This window comes from Siphateles boraxobius, unplaced genomic scaffold, assembly GCF_051911475.1.
Source record: "Siphateles boraxobius isolate OS27281-9 unplaced genomic scaffold, OSU_SipBor_1 41, whole genome shotgun sequence".
Classification (NCBI taxonomy): Eukaryota; Metazoa; Chordata; class Actinopteri; order Cypriniformes; family Leuciscidae; genus Siphateles; species Siphateles boraxobius.
The window spans coordinates 20,056,765-20,074,269 of NW_027509042.1; the positions used below are offsets into that span (position 1 = coordinate 20,056,765).

Consider the following 17,505-nt stretch of genomic DNA (forward strand, 5'->3'; position numbering starts at 1 on the left):
CTGGAATATATGCAAGAGTCATTTGGAACACGTTGTGACATTTCTATTGTACTTTTGTATTATTTTTAAAGCTTGAAAGTTCCAGTCCCCATTCATTTTAATGTCATGGAAAAGAACCAACAGTGCATTTTTTCAAAATGTCTCTTTTTGCGTTCTGTGGAAGAAACACATGCAGGTTGAGTAAATGACAGATTTTACATTTTATTTAACTATTCCTTTTGGAACAATGGCTATTTAGGTACAACTATAATGATTAGATGTCAAGCCTAAATTAAATGGCTAGCAAATGGTAAAATACTTTTAGGAAGTTCGCTCTTCTGTTCCCACAGTCAAAAAAGAAAAAAAGAAAGAAACAATCAAACAGGGAAAAGAGAGAGGAATATAGAAAAAGATAAATGACACTTAATTAAATGTAGTGAGGACTTTGGGATGATCCCTACTTTGAGGAATGATTCTCTGGAGCGTCAATCATTTTTACGACTCATAGACAGCTGACAGATCCAGACTCACTGGCTCAGCTCCACTAGCGACCACTGCTCGGCTTAGCAGCTTTATGTAGACGAAAAAACGAACTCTAAACATTGAGCCAAAGACAGTGCACCATTTTCACTCAAACAAAACAACCATATCAGTGGCAATCATGTTTGACAAGACCTTTAAAGCAAAAAGGAGTGGGGATTATGTCAAAAACGCAGAGTCTGGAAGCTGCCATGCTCTTTGTCAAAAAGTCTCCAACTAGTCTGCAAGTCTGGATTAATAGAGAAAGGTTTTCTGACAAATAGCATCACATTTTAGCTGCAAACCCTTTTTTCAATTATTTGGTGATTTATCTCTCAGCTTAAAAGGCCTGTGATTGTTGTTTTTCTACAGTGTTCCATTAGGTTAACATTTCTGTTTTATCATACATCTAACTCTACATTTGGGTAACTCCTACAAAAACACACAGGGAGACTGTCTCACACAATCCTGGTCCAAAAACTGCCTTGAAGCTGTAAAATATATACCCACGCAATTCCCTGACACACACCCACACATACAAACTTACACACTCCCACACAAATACACATGGCCCCAGTGCCTGAGAAACTGCAAGCTGGCAGTTTTCCAATATCAACGCAGAAATGTCAAAGTTCACATCAACATTTTCTTCGTCCTCCTGAGACGATGCAGCTTTTCAAACTGGGTCAAGGTTTATCCCGGTTCAGGGGCAATTTTCAAGGGTCACAAGAGATTGCTGCGATTTTACCAGGAGACAGAGGTGTGCTTTCAAGAGCAAAACCTTGCTCCCAGCCCAAATATTTCCATTCCTATTCTTGTTTAGGAGGCCACACTCAAACTGTCCCGAGAGCCACGAGAAGGTTTGCCTCTCCTTTTCAATTAGTCCAGTGTCGTAAGATGTGCCACAGTGCGCCAAAATGGCGCTGGGACCCTCCCCAGCAGTTACAGAGAGGGAACACTTACAGATCAGAGCCGCTAAAGCCACTTCATCTCAACTTCTTTAAGGTATTTAAAAGACTAAAGAACAAGAAACATCTCAAAGGACAACTAAAGTTAACCGACCAACACACCCACACACTCTGAAGAGATAAAAAGAGATAAATTCTCATTTCATCACCTACTTAAGCAGAGATGCTGAGTCAAATAAACCAAGTCAAAAAGGTTAACAGTAAAACGAGCACACAAGAATCCATCTAAATTTAAGTCTGTGATTTGGAGCCTAACGTCTAAATCAAATCAACACAATGTAGGAAAACCATCTAGAGCAGGTAAGTAGCACTCTATAAGCAGTTTCACAGGTAAGTTGGCCTCAGATCTAGTCTGTAAGTGTCTGTTTGGCACGTTTTAAGTTTGTTTCTTGATCTGTTTTTTTTTTATTATGATGTATTTAGTTAAATAAAACACACGTAAGGGATGAAGATTTACCCTGGATACGAGCAAGAGTGAGTCTGCAGTGTATTCACGCATAGTGCGTGCAATCAGGGCAACAAATTAATGGAAATCCACTGTCTCCTCAAAAGACTGCATTTGCAAGCCCGGGAAAGACAGCTTATGCGAAACACACACACAGTTAACCTGCGTTGTTTACTCAGGTATGAATAATAGAACCAAATTAATAAAAAACACAATATATTGAACCGCGTCGTGTGTTATATCATGCGCCGTGCACGTTTGCAATGACGTAAGATGCACGCAAACGCACCAGAGTTCGATAGAATCAAGTTGAGTGTGAAACCAGACCAACGCTGCGGGGGACGCCGTGAACAATCGTGCCCGGGCTCGGACCGCAGCAAACGAGCCCAGTGTAAAAAACCCCTCAGAGTAGTTCTGTAGGCTACACAATCATGGGGAAGACTGCTGACTTGACAGCTGTCAAAAAGATGACCATTGACATCTTGCACAAGGAGGGCAATACACAAAAGGTCATTGCTAAAGAGGCTGGCTGTTCACAGAGCTCTGTGTCCAAGCACATTAATAGAGAGGCGAAGGGAAGGAAAAGATGTGGTAGAAAAAAGTGTACAAGCAATAGGGATAACCGCACCCTGGAGAGGATTGTGAAACAAAACCCATACAAAAATGTGGGGGAGATTCACAAAGAGTGGACTGCTGCTGGAGTCAGTGCTTCAAGAACCACCACGCACAGACGTATGCAAGACATGGGTTTCAGCTGTCACATTCCTTGTGTCAAGCCACTCTTGAACAAGACACAGCGTCAGAAGCGTCTCGCCTGGGCTAAAGACAAAAAGGACTGGACTGCTCCTGAGTGCTCCAAAGTTATGTTCTCTGATGAAAGTAAATTTTGCATTTCCTTTGGAAATCAAGGTCCCAGAGTCTGAAGGAAGAGAGGAGAGGCACAGAATCCACGTTGCTTGAAATCCATTGTAAAGTTTCCACAGTCAGTGATGGTTTGGGGTGCCATGTCATCTGCTGGTGTTGGTCCACTGTGTTTTCTGAGTTCCAAGGTCATGCTTCCTGCTGCTGACCAACTTTATGGAGATGCAGATTTCATTTTCCAACAGGACTTGCCACCTGCACACAGTGTACCAGTATAGTATCCCTGTTCTTAATTGGCCAGCAAACTCGCCTGACCTTAACCCTATAGAAAATCTATGGGGTATTGTGAAAGGGTTAGTTCACCCAAAAATGAAAATGATGTCATTAATGACTCACCCTCATGTCGCTCCAAGCCCGTAAGACCTCCGTTCATCTTCAGAACACAGTTTAAGATATTTTAGATTTAGTCCGAGAGCTTTCTGTCCCTCCATTGAAAATGTATGAACGGTATACTGTCCTTGTCCAGAAAGGAAATAAAGACATCATCAAAGTAGTCCATGTGACATCAGTGGGTTGGTTAGAATGTTTTGAAGCATCGGAAATACATTTTGGTCCAAAAATAACAAAAACTACGACTTCATTCAGCATTGTATTGTCTTCCGGTTCTGTTGAGGTGACCGGACCCTGAGGAAGATTGTGGAGATGGACCAGTGGGTTGAGTCTGGAGTAGAAACATCCAGAGCCACCGTGCACAGGCGTGTGCAGGAAATGGGCTACAGGTGCCGCATTCCCCAGGTCAAGCCACTTTTGAACCAGAAACAGCGGCAGAAGTGCCTGACCTGGGCTACAGAGAAGGAGCACTGGACTGTTGCTCAGTGGTCCAAAGTACTTTTTTCGGATGAAAGCAAATTTTGCATGTCATTCGGAAATCAAGGTGCCAGAGTCTGGAGGAAGACTGGGGAGAAGGAAAAGCCAAAATGCCTGAAGTCCAGTGTCAAGTACCCACAGTCAGTGATGGTCTGGGGTGCCATGTCAGCTGCTGGTGTTGGTCCACTGTGTTTTATCAAGGGCAGGGTCAATGCAGCTAGCTATCAGGAGATTTTGGAGCACTTCATGCTTCCATCTGCTGAAAAGCTTTATGGAGATGAAGATTTCATTTTTCAGCACGACCTGGCACCTGCTCACAGTGCCAAAACCACTGGTAAATGGTTTACTGACCATGGTATTACTGTGCTCAATTGGCCTGCCAACTCTCCTGACCTGAACCCCATAGAGAATCTGTGGGATATTGTGAAGAGAAAGTTGAGAGACGCAAGACCCAACACTCTGGATGAGCTTAAGGCCGCTATCGAAGCATCCTGGACCTCCATAACACCTCAGCAGTGCCACAGGCTGATTGCCTCCATGCCACGCCGCATTGAAGCAGTCATTTCTGCAAAAGGATTCCAGACCAAGTATTGAGTGCATAACTGAACATAATTATTTGAAGGTTGACTTTTTTTGTATTAAAAACACTTCTTTTATTGGTCGGATGCAATATACTAATTTTTTGAGATAGGAATTTTGGGTTTTCATGAGCTGTATGCCAAAATCATCAGTATTAAAACAATAAAAGACCTGAAATATTTCAGTTGGTGTGCAATGAATCTAAAATATATGAAAGTTAAATTTTTATCATTACATAATGGAAAATAATGAACTTTATCACAATATGCTAACTTTTTGAGAGGGACCTGTATATACAAATTCCACCTTTTAAAAGTTTGGGGTTGGTATGATTTAAAAAAAAAAATTTTGAAAGAAGTTTCTAATGCTCACCAAGGCAGCATTTCATTTATTTCTGTAATATTGTGAATTATGATTACAATTTAAATGACTGTCTTCTATTTTAATTTAAAAATGCAATTTAATCTCTGTGTAATCTCCAGTGTCACATCATCCTTCAGAATTCATTGTAATATGATGATTTGCTACTCAAGCAACATTTATTATCAATGTTACAAACTGTTGTGTTGCTTAATATTTGTATGGAATCTGTTATACATTTTTTTTAAATAGAAAGTTCAAAAGAACAGCATTTATTTTAAATAGATGTTTTACTAACAATGTTAAAGTCTTAACTCTCAATTTCGATCAATTTAATGGACCCTTGCAGCATAAAACCGTTCTAAATCTAAAATAATTGCAGAGACACAACTATAACAATATTGTTGGAATTACTTTCAGAACAAAAGAATCAGAATCCATCCTGCTTTAAAGAGCTCAATCATTTAAAGCAGCAGACAACATATCTGCAGCTTGTGCTTATAATAAACAGGGCAAAATCGTGCGTTGGTGTAGACCTTTTATAGTCTATGGTGTAGACACTAAAATAGTTATCGCTATAGTTATCTTTATAGTCATCATTCTTGGTTTGAACTGGCCTTTTTCCATGTTCTAATGCTGCTCTTTGTGGTATGCACACAGAAAACATTATGACAGATACTTTAATTGGGAATGACAGATTATATGGATCATTCTCCACCAGAATGTCATTCCCACATCAAGACAGATTGAGGCTGAATACAGACCTCAAATTAGTAAGCATATAGGACTCATTACCTCATGTTAATATACTGGCACCCAGCGTATAGTTACTGTGATATGTTACCATAACAACTTAAAGTTTACATTCAGATGTATGGTGTCATTTGACATGTCAGCACATTCGCACTGGAAAAAAAAAAAAATTTCAATTGGCGACAGAGAGAGAGAGTGTATGTTTGTGTGTGTGAGAATGTGTGTGTGTGAGTGAGAGAGAGAGAGAGAGAGAGAGAGAGAGAGAGAGAGAGAGAGAGAGAGAGAGAGAGAGAGAGAGAGAGAGAGAGAGAGAGAGAGAGAGAGAGAGAGAGAGTTCTTGTGACATAGGCCTTTCTTCTCCAAAAATATAAATGTGTGGATTAAAAAAGACTTATTTATACCAACCAGACTAATTAGGTTTTATATATAGCTCATATCTTAAAATAGGCTCAACTGGCAATGTGCACAGTTGGCATTCATTAAACTACCCCAGCAAAAAGAGTGCACTGTTATCACAAATGGCAGCTTTGTGTTCAATGAAAAATGAGCTTTTTCTTTCACAGTCCCATGAGGGCCAGTGACCTTTTTATTTTCCCCCAAACAGCATGGTTGGGGGAGAAAGACAGTGCCAAGGTGATGCTGTAAACTTAAGAAAGTGAACTTTTCTACAAAGTTCTTTATGTTCTCCAAAATTGTTATTCATTTTTTAATTTTCATCTTTCATTTAATCTTTGCCAAAACAGAAAGAGTCATGCCAATAAATTATACAAAAATTAGGTTTGAAGATCTCGATTGCCATACAAAAGGGACTTCATGAAGTGCACCCACATCTCTACAATAAAAAATCTTGAGATAAAGAAAAACACTGTGAAACGTAGTTATGTGTTCATTTCTGATTCGAAAATGTTGACGTCAGAGAGCTGCCACTTTGATCACATGTAATGAAATGTAGATGCAGAATAAACTATGGCTCAGTTTACATCAGTCCTTCATAAACGCAAAGCCAAAGTCCAGCTTCAAGCAGAAATAAATATATTTCATTCCATGTGACACAGTTGATTTTCACATGGCCCTTTACCACCGTTTGTTTATCGAAAACTCCAAACGGGTTTTCCCTCTCGGAAAGAGCACTGCGGCTCTGATGTTTGCTGTGCACATATTCCATTTCAAAGCCATGTGGCTCCCTCTTTCTCTGTCAAAGAGCCTCTGTAACTCCCTCTCTTGATCTCTTCCCTACACACACATCTGTCTATCCACCAACATGTGCAGAAAAAAATGAAAGAAAATAGGAACAGGGTCCAAAGGTGCTCCATCAACCTCTCACGTTATTAGTAATGGTCCCTCCTCTGATTTCAATCCCTCAAAAACTGCTGGACGGAGGGAAACACTCACCTAAAATCTTTTCCTGGACCAAGACTGCATTAGTTCAGAGTGCATGAAACCCCCGCCACCAGGTTACTGATCGACAATCCCTCCGTGTCCATTATGCAAAGCCTAGAGTTTTAAAGCAATAATCTACACTATACCGACATGTTTTGACTTCCACACAAGGAGGCAAATATGCAGGTCTCAGAAACTTTGCATCAATCACATGCTTACTCCAGATGGAGGCTTATGTTTTTTATTAGGCACTGTGTGTTAGAGATATTCACCATACTGCCAGAGGACAAGATCACATTCCCATCGATATCAGGTTGTTTTCGGTTTGATTTCTGATGCACCTCTGGGAATGCACTTGGGTGGGGTTGACAAGATTGATAGACAAGGGAGGACTGGGAAAAGGAGAGAAACCATGAATAATGCAAGTTATGAGATCATAGAACAGTGTTATCCATCTTTTTTACAACGTGGAAGTAAGACTTCCAATTCATTAGTCGCCACCATAAACTGTAAGAAAATATGGACAAAGCGTCTGTGACGTCATTATGGGGGGGGGGGGGGGGGCGTTTATGGGGGGTATGGGCGCCATCTTGGAAAATCTTTTCAGAAAGGATACAGAGGTGGTATGATGTGTTGTGTCAGATCATGGCCGACACGTCAAATTTCAGGAATTCCACTCGGCGCAGCCCATTATCAGCTGTCAATCACGCTGTCAATCAAAGTTAACAACGCCCTTATTTTTCATACATTTTATATCTAAATACCAGAGGTGTCGATTCCAGGGGTAAGAAAGTAAAAGTCCTGCCATATGTTTATTCCGCCCATTTACTCAGCCAGCTGATTTCACTAATTAGTTCTATCTCCTGGCTGAAAAACTGTGCTAATTAGCAAATCCAGGTGATTGGAACAAAATACTGAGGAGGAATTTTACTTTCTGAACCTGGGCTTGACACCTCTGCTAAATACGATCTAAACTAACGAGTTAGAAAAAAAATTACCCCCCTCACAGTTGTCAGGCACTCGGAACCTATCGAAAAATACAATAAAAGTCCATAGGACCAACCTGTAAAAACATGAATTTATGCTGTGAAAACGGACATTTTAACATGGGGGTCTATGGAGATTTGCTCCCTTTTGGGACCTGCCCTTAGCGGATTTTCGATGTATTGCAGTTTTTCGCACTTCCGGGTAGGCTTCATTTTTCAGATTAGAATGTTGCCGCTTGGTCGCCACCCACCTTTATCCCGGACCCATAATGCTTTGTGAATTATGGCAGTAAATTTCGTTAATCTATAAATAATCAGTGACAACAAATACACTTGTTTAAAGGTTCGCTCAAAAAATGCAATAATAATTTGCAAAAACTGACTACAATGAGGTGGCTTTCACCCCTCAACCAGTGAACATCAAAAGATAACTTAAAAGTGTAAAAGCATTAACAAATTACTATCAGCAGTCTTTTAGCAACAATATTATTGACAATATTACTGTATAGTTATACATGTAAGTCTATATTATATAACATAAGTTTATGTTGAGTTAATAAAAAATGTTCCTTCATTAACTGGAACATTGATGGATATTTCAAAGTGCTTTTGGTCATTTTGACAGATAAATGGTGTATTTAGAGGTAAACACTGCTGATAGGAATTATAAATCGAAAGAGAAAAAACACACATTTTTAAGTGCCGTGTGAAAAAAGGAAAAGAGATATGAGTGAGGATTTTTTGGGAAAAATATACTACATTTTAATACGAAATACAAAGAAAAAAGAAAGGAAGAACAAAACACAGCTAAAGGACTAAAAATGACTTTTGTCTCAGATATTCTTGTGATTTCAATGTCACAATAAAATACCAAGAGCTACATTATTTTCCTGACTGATAAAAATGGAGCATTATTTGTAGCGCAACCTTATTATTTAAAATTATTTGTTTCAGTTATTTTAAGCGGAAGTTCCTTAAACCGGAAGGGCCAAGCATAATTTAAAAAGCAGTAGGCTTGGAAAAAGGTGGATAGGTAAATAACTAGAATGAAGTAATACACTAGAATAGAATAAAGTAAAACTAGAATAAAGTGTGTTAGTGATTCCAACAATAAATTAACATATGATAAAAAAAACATAAGTCTGCAATATGAAGTAGCATATTTTTGTACAGCTAAAATAACTAGAAGGTGCCTGACACCAGAAGTTAAAATGGCTCTTAATATAAAAATGAGGTAGATACTTGTGACACTTCATTAGGGCAATAATACGCTTATTATCTGAGATGAACATACTAAATATGCCTTATGCAGTCCATTATACACAGTGACACACCATCAGGTGGTGAAGTGTGCTTATCCAAACATTAGTGGTTTACTGTATCAGTTTTCCAGAGGAACTGGAAGTCCAGAGACCCAAGGAAATAATGTGTGAGGTTTGTGCATGTGCTCCTACCCGGCTAGTGAGAGCAGCCTGCTTGCTGAGCAGCTGGTCTCTGTCTGTGCACATCTGAGAAGGCAGATCCTTCGGCAGCCGGTTCTCCTCCAGCTTGCTGCTCTCGCCTGATACATCATCAGAGGAAAACATGGCAGGAAATGATAGGATATACATGTGTTCTAATTATACCAGCAGACCCGTCACCAATGAGCTCATTCAGAGTGTAGAGTATACCTGTGGGTGTATCAGCCAGGTTTCTGGTGATGATCTCACGGATGCGGGCAGGAACTGGCGTGGCGTTGGACTCCTCCTCATCCCCACGCAGAGTGTAAGTCTTTTCCTCAGCACTGCTATCTGGGTTAAGCAGTGACTCCTCCAGCTTCTGCATTATCAATATTAGTGCATGGAGAGAGGCTCACACACTACCATCAGGTGACTTAGTCTCACTGCAGACCTGAGAAGCTTTGATGTTTGTTAATTAAACTTTAGGTAATTCATTTACAATTTTATTTTTATTATTGCAACTAGTTTGTCGTGTCTGTTTCAATCTGTTATCACAATAGCACAAGGAAATGAGTCACCTGTCTTCAAGTTTCACAGAAAAACCTGAAACTGACCCACTGATCGACTTTAATTTGTTGAAACATCGCAAGGCTCGTTAATATTAAATCAAGCTCTCTCCTCTTTCATTCACACATGCTGTTTTGAACAGGTAACAGTGCAATAACCTATTTAAGTTACAGCTGGTGAAGATCAGCTTTCCTGCTGGAAAACACGCACCTGAATCACAGCTTCCAGTGCTTGATCCCCTTCACAACTCATCTGGAAACTGGTAGTGATCCAATGCACTTTAATAACCGAACAACCACGCTTTACCAATTGTCCTCAATTCTTGCTGAGACTTCAAGTGCTTTTAAACGCTTAAACTGGGTTTAGCAAGTTGCTATGTAAGCTAATACAGTTTTAAATGCATTAAAAGTTTTGCGCTATAGGAAAAAAATGTTGCAGAGTGCTTTGCACTCAATGCTTTAATCGCGCAAAAGCATATTAAACGCAATCTATTTAGTGTTGGTATGAAGGCACAAGTGTAAAAGTTGCAATCATAGCGCAAGCTTGAGGTGGGTGCCTATGGTTTCCAGGGAAACCGGACGCTCTCGTGTGTTGTCATGAGAATTAAAACGCAAGCTTTTCGGCTTCCATAGTTACAAACGCAGCAGGTCACGACTGAACAAATACAACACTGGTTATTCCAGTCATTGTTGCAACTTTGTTAAAAAGTCATTATGTTGATGATAAACATTATCAAACATTTTTCTGATTAAAAATAAAACACATTTTGAAATAAATTCAGTCAAAATAAATAATAAAAAAATTTGAATTAGAATTTTACAGGAAAAATCATGTGATACAACTTATACAAAACAATAATGATTATAAACATTTATTGGCCACATGAAGGCAAAGAACACCTAGCTGCTACATATAAGGCTGAAAAAAACATACCCCATGTCAAATACTTACAGCCTAACTATACACAAAACGCAATTTTACACAAATAAAAGCAATATTTGATTTTATCTTTAGAGCAAAACAAATTAGTGACCTCACATTCCCTAGCACATATTTTTTTGTGTGTGTGTTTGCAATATCTCTCTAAGACATTTCATATCATATGTCATTCAGAAAATGTCTTAAAGATGTATGATTTAGAATATATGTAAACTGACTTTTTAAAGATGTTTATCAGACATTTGTACACAGCAGATGCTTTCCAGATGAACTGTTCTTTAACACATCTTTGAGAAGTATGTGTGCTCTCTGGGCTATGATTGTTATAAACTGATATTGTAATTCCTTTTTTTTTCTTCTAAATGATAGTCGCCAGTGTACTCTGAGAAAAGTGGACATTTTGCACCAAAGCTTAAGTCAGGATTTAGGGGACAGGACAGATATTAAGTCTCCTCAGGGAAGAATTCAGTCCACTGGGAAGTGTCCAGGAAGATGGAACAGCAGCCACTGTAGGACCAGAGTCTGGGAAGAAAGCCGTCCACCTTCCAAGTGTTGGAGGCACGGTTGTATACTTCCACTTCCACACCGTAATCCCCCTCCATTCCCTTCCAGTGCCCTCCAGTCACATACAATTGCCTGCCTAGAACCACCAAATCCCCATTCTCATGAAGAGTGTGCAGAAATTGAATCTGGGAAGAAAAATGGCAAACATAAAAACAGTACACGAGGGTTCGGCAAACTTTATATGTGCTTGATTTTCTGTGTTAAAACAAACAAACAAAAGTTCCAATAAAACTCACTTTTTCCCACATATTACCCTCTGGGTCATACAAATAGACCTTTTTGGTGTTATCTGCTACGAGGTAAATGACTCCATCCATAGAGACAGAGCGGGGAGAAGAGAGATATTTAGGAATAAAAGGAGAGCAGATGATACACCAGCTATCTGTTGAAGAAGAGAAACTTAATTTATAAAAGTATACTCTGACTAAATATTATTGAGCTGTGCTTCAATGTTGGCAGGGCTCCATGAGTGAACACTCTTTTAAAGTGACTCATAAAATTGTTCTGAATTACTAGTTGCAAACTACTAGAGGCTCTAATATGACAGATGTGGTTTGCTTTTACTGATACTTGTAATACAAGTTGACATGTGTTGTTTCTTACCTATGACAGGGTTGTAGCACTGCATAGTCAGGGCATTAAATTTAACAGCACAAGAACCAATGAGGTACAGCTTTCCTTCACATGATGTGGCTGTAAAGTTAGTCACATACTTCAGTGCTGGGCCCGTGGGAGTCCAGCAATTACTGAATGGGTCATAATGTTCAACTTCAACAAAATCCATTGTAGTTCCTGTCAATGAAAAATAACGCAATGTCTTATGTTCCATAAAAATGTCCAGTTCTGCAGGGAAATCTACACAAATACCTTTGTCTGAAGCATGCAGTTGGAAACGGATTTGTTTTCTTACCACCAATTACATAAATCTCTCCATTGAGAGTTGCAGAAGAGTGGTTAGTCCTGGGCCGCAACATTGGGGCGACTGTGACCCACTTGCCCTCACGAGTGATGAACTTCCAGGTCTCTGTGGTGGACCACGTGTTGGACTGAGACCCTCTTGATCCCCCTGAGAGATTATTTGAATAAATCCTCAGCTCAACAGGAAGGTTCAACTGTCCCCATTGGTGACCAGGCAACATTAGACAATGATGCCCCAAGAATCCCAGGTCATCCCAAAGTTAATGTTCTGCTTCTTTGTGTTCTAGTCCCTACATTTATAAAGTGATTTCAGGTCTTATGTGAGTCTTAAGCAGGATTGTCTATATTAAGACATGGGACTGTTTTATCTCAGCATCTCCAAATCCTAATTGGAGATGACGTTCCATTCATGTGTGTAATAACTATAAATCTTACTGATCCTTTCCCAAAGGGCACAGGCTCTATAAATACCATCAAAATCTTTGGATTGTTTTCTCTTGGTAAAAATAGAAGTTGTGTCCTGCACTTTTTTTTGTATCATTTCATTCTCTTTTCTTCAGTCTCTCTTTCCTTGTCATTGTGATTTGAGGCATACAGACCAAACCAACCAATCAGCAAATTATCCATACTACAAAAATATTGTGAAGAAAACATTTTTGTCTAAGATGATATCGGGGTTACAGCCCTTAGGCAATGGTTACATATCTTATGAAAAGAGTTCAGCTCACCTGTGACATACACATTGCTGTTTAAGGAGACAACAGAATAACCCCATTTATTGTAGTTGGGAAAATCAGGTAACTGAAACCACTGCCCTATGGGGAAAAAAAAAATTCTTCTTAAAAATGCACATGTATGCAGTATATAGTGTGAAGTATAACATGGTTGTTAACTACCAATTAAAAGTTTGGATATACATGCTCATTTTTTATTATTACTGTTTTTAACATTTTAGAATTAGTTAAGTAAAGGTCATCAAAGGATATGGAATAATACATATTTTTTTAACCAGCATCAAGAGGTGAAGCATCGTACTTACCCTTTTAAAAATTACAATTTTAATATGGTAAAGCAATTTATACATGAGCAAATTGCTCTCCAAAACTAATTTCAAGCATTTTATCATAAGCTTCTAGATGAACAGGAAATAAATCTTCTAGGAACACCAAAAAGCATACTGTATATAAATGAACAATGTGCACTCTTTCTCCATGTTACTTGTTTCTTTGTCAGCACTAGGGCTTTTGTGAAAACTACAGACCATATATAAACATATATATATGCAAGTTGATATTCTGATCATAGTTTTTCCCCACAGCTAATTTTACCAATTTAATTTTGTATTTAATCATTTATAAGTGATATATAATTGTTAAGGAAGGAAGTGGAAGTGGAAGCCTTATATTTGGGTGTGCAAAATTATTAAGCAGGTTTTCTTTTACAGGTAAAATGGACTACACTCGCACTGAAAAGTCAAAAATTATATTAAATGCTCATGAAAAGAATGAAATACTAATGAAGTACTACAAACTGCAAAATTAATGCGTGAATTAAAGGGATAGTTCACCCAAAAATGAAAATTCTGTCAGTATTTACTCACCCTCATGTTGTTCCAACCTCGTAAGATCTTCTTTCATCTTCGGAACACGAATTATGATATTTTTGATGAAATCTGAGAGCTGGATCACTCCTCATCAATCCAAAGGGATTGAAGCTTGCCAGCCCCTAAAAGTTATTAAAGACATCGTTAATAGTTAATAGTCCAAGTGACTACAGTGACTCCATCTTAAGTTTATCAAACGACGAGAATACTTTTTGTGCGCAAAATAAATAAATAAATAACGACTTTATTTCAACTATTCGTTTCCTTCTCTGTGGGCCTCGAGTCAGTTCACCAGTGATATAGCGCAGTTTTTCTGTTGTTGTACGTCACACACATCACACACATGACCAAAGTCGGCCAATAGTGAGCCTACGTGTGATCACACTAAGTTTACTGACTAGAGGCCCACAGAGAAGGAAATGAATAGTTGAAATAAAGTTGTTATTTTTGGGGGGGTTTTGCGCACAAAAAGTATTCTCGTCGCTTGATAAACTTAAGATTGAGCCACTGTAGTCACTTGGACTATTTTAACGATATCTTTAATAACCCTTCGGGGCTGGCAAGTTTTAATCCCATAGAAGCCTATGGAGGAGTGATCCAGCTCTCAGATTTCATCAAAAATATCTTAATTCGTGTTCCGAAGATGAACGAAGGTCTTACGAGGTTTGAACAACATGAGGGTGAGTAAATACTGACAGAAGTTTCATTTTTGGGTGAACTAACCTTTTAAGGTGAAGAATTAGGTGTGAAACCATCAGGAACCCTTTAGTCTCCAGTGCCACCATTTCCCAGAGCTGCAACCTATCCTGGAGTCTCCAGAAGTACAAGGTGTCAGGATCTCAGATGCTTTGCTATGGTAAAGAATCCTGAAATATGACCCAGACATAATAAGAATCACAAGCTAAAGCCTTCAGACAGATAGGTTGTCTATAAACAGTTTTCATGCATTTCACAACACTTCACCTTGTGATTCATATTAAGTGTGGATCATATTTCAGGATTCTTTACCATAGCTAAGTCTCTGAGATCCTGACCCCTTGTACTTCTGGAGACTCCAGGTAGGTTGCCGTTCTGGGAAATGGTGACACTGGAGAATAAAGGGATCCTGATAGTTTCAAATCTAATTCTTCACTTTAATTCTTAATTTTCTTTGTAGTTAACGTGTATTTTCTTCTTGGTCTGTTTTTCTATGACACTGCTGAGCTAATGAGCGTTTTGCTGTCCATTGGTCACACCTAAATTTTCAGTACGAGTTATCTCTTTTTTGGGCCATTTTAACTGTAAAAGAAAACCTGCTTAATAATTATGCACACCTGAATATATAGCGTTTTCAGTTCCAGCCTTCTTTAACAATTAAATATCACTTAAAAATGATTAAATACAAAATGAATAGTAGTTATTAAGATTGATGTAGTTTGGAATTGGTAAAATGTGCTTGGAAAAAAAATATGATCAAAATATCAACTTGTATAAATCAAAATCCTGCTCACATTATGGGTGTTGTGCAGGTTTCCTACATTTTTGGCAAAAGGGAACACCACAGCCAATTTTTTTTCTACTGCATACAGCCAAAGTTTATTAAAAGAGCATCTTGTTAGCAGTGAATTACCCCTTGAAGTGTATTCAGATTTGATTGGTAGTATGCACATCAGATCGTAAGTGTTCCACATTACGGTAATTCTCCCTAATGAAGTAGATGTCCCAGCTGAAGTTGTCCTTACCAAGCTTTGGGTTGTAGAAACAACAATTTCTGGGGTGCAACCTTCTATCTGTGTCTTCATCTTCATCCTCGTCTTCATCGTCCGAGTCATCCAGCGAGGGACCGCCCATCACAAATAAAACCTCCTGCAGGTTGAGGGCATTCTGAGTGACTCTTTGCTCTGACACACCTCCTGTAATTTCTCGTTTCTGAAGAATAAAACAACAACACAAAATTTATTTTTTAGAGTGTAACATTATATTTAAGAAACCTCAATAAAATAGATTTGTCTGACCTCTCTACATATTCCCTCCACCAACTCTTTGGATTCTAGCGAGTTCTGCACCAATGGCTCTTTGAGCAATTTGTCAGTGAGGTAGGATTCTGGGAGGAGGGAAAGCTTAGCCAAGTTCAACAATTCTCGCAGGTGGCAGATCCGATTTTCTCTACAATGCCCGACCCAGGCCAAAACTGCTTCGGTACAGGACCGGTCATCTCTTATGTGCAGATCCTCATCCTTCAGGCAGGCCACCAGCCTGTCTTTCTCCAGCAGCAAAAACTCCTCATGTTGTTGCACTGCCTCAAAGTTCTCAAGGAGGAAGCCCCATGCTTTAGCAACCACTTCAGGGCATCCATGGATCTCTCCAAACTCAAGGATTCCCAAGCAGTTTGTGGCATCTATCTGGTGCTGCAAATATCGGCTGCATACAGTACGGACAGTGTGGAACTGGAGCTGGCTAGATGTGCACATGAGTCCCTCCACATTGTTTTTGTTGATGGTGAGTTTCCCTGTATAAGCAAAGTCCAACAGTGTTGACAATACATTCGGATCTACATCATGAAGCTCGACATGAGCAGCAATGCTCTCCACGAAATCACCTGAGAACATGGAATGAAAGTAATGGCTGCAGAGTGCAAGGATTCCACGGTGACAGGGGAAATCCCGTCCACCAGCGCTCAGGGTGACATCCACAAGTTTGGGTTGAGAACAGAGGGAGCGCAGGCCCTCTAAGATGCTCTGCGGGTGGGAAGAGAGGCAGAAGTCTAGGTCATCTACATTACGCACCATGACGACACTCTGACCTATGGCCTTAATGCATTCAGGGCCAACCAACAGATGTTTTCAGTGTTTACCTAGATCGGACAAGACAAATGGGTATAATCAGTCACATGAAATCTGATTGCGACATTCATGATCAGAGCAGTGTGGAGCCTCCAGTGACCTGAGGACAAATGTTCAGTCTTTGTGCTTGGTAACAGAACATTTCAGGAACAAATTGGAAGAGAATGAAGTCATGTTAGAACATCAATATAAGTCAAATTATCAGATGATTTTCACCAAAGTTAAAAACAGGTTCTTGCCAAAGACAATATATTTGAAAGGCACACTGGGAGAGTATAATTCTGAGAATTAAACTTACTACCATTCAAAATGAATTCCGTTGCCTGTTAGAGAGTTTGCACACATAACACACTAAAAAAAATTATATCACTGGCCAATCAACAGAGAATGTTAAACAAGAAAAAAAATAGCCATTCTTGTGAATTTCCAATATGATTGTTGTTTATGATTCTGAAGAACTGCACAAATCTAATGACGTGATAGTTTACTCTGTGCCTTTTTGCACTAACCCTTTATGACTTTGCTTTAATCAGAACAACAAAATGACTCAAAGTAAATTGAAAAGTATATACTTTCCCCTTAATATCCAAAATAATTTTCTTTAATTGTTTTCTATAATGTGCAATACAAATATATCTGTTAACATTTTCTCAAATAACAGACACTTCAAATAATGATTAGGTCCCTTTACTTAAAACACAAAGTTTGTTGTCCAAGGAGCAACTGACAGTACTTATAATATTTGGAAAGTTTAATTTCTTATTTTTAAGACAAAAAATACTCAGAATTAAACTTACCTGCCTGCGAATGAAAGCAGAAACCATACATTATTCACAGTACTTTTTTAAAAGGCAGTCTATTTTGTTGCTGCTGTCTGAAATGGGGGACACGTCGTCTTCTGCAGAGTCACTGGGAGAGCATGCTTGTCTTTCACACTGCTATTTTTAGCACAGTCA

General features: G+C 39.0%; 2 protein-coding genes across 3 annotated transcripts in view; both read right to left on the bottom strand.

Annotated features, from left to right (window-relative positions):
- Positions 1-10,240, bottom strand: part of crocc2 (ciliary rootlet coiled-coil, rootletin family member 2) — a 59,891-nt gene extending 49,651 nt beyond the window's left edge. The window contains exons 1-3 of the mRNA XM_077198889.1: positions 9,914-10,240; positions 9,368-9,515; positions 9,152-9,258 (exon numbers count right to left, since the gene is read on the bottom strand). Coding sequence (XP_077055004.1) covers positions 9,152-9,258; positions 9,368-9,515; positions 9,914-9,955 — 297 coding nt within the window. The 5' untranslated portion in view covers positions 9,956-10,240. The remainder of the gene's footprint in view (positions 1-9,151; positions 9,259-9,367; positions 9,516-9,913) is intronic.
- Positions 10,241-10,558: 318 nt separating this feature from the next.
- klhl30 (kelch-like family member 30) lies at positions 10,559-17,478 on the bottom strand. Of its 2 annotated transcripts, XM_077198920.1 has the most exons (9): positions 17,347-17,472; positions 16,561-16,675; positions 15,722-16,444; positions 15,449-15,635; positions 12,853-12,939; positions 12,117-12,272; positions 11,810-11,998; positions 11,443-11,588; positions 10,559-11,331 (listed from the first exon to the last, which is right to left on the bottom strand). In XM_077198920.1, exons 3-9 carry the CDS (start codon positions 16,313-16,315, stop codon positions 11,086-11,088), a joined length of 1,605 nt encoding a protein of 534 aa, XP_077055035.1. In that variant the 5' UTR covers positions 16,316-16,444; positions 16,561-16,675; positions 17,347-17,472; the 3' UTR covers positions 10,559-11,085. The 2 variants fall into 2 exon arrangements, with proteins under 2 accessions (XP_077055035.1, XP_077055034.1); XM_077198919.1 differs by lacking the exon at positions 16,561-16,675 and having other exon boundaries at positions 15,722-16,560; positions 17,347-17,478.
- Positions 17,479-17,505: the final 27 nt, after the last annotated feature.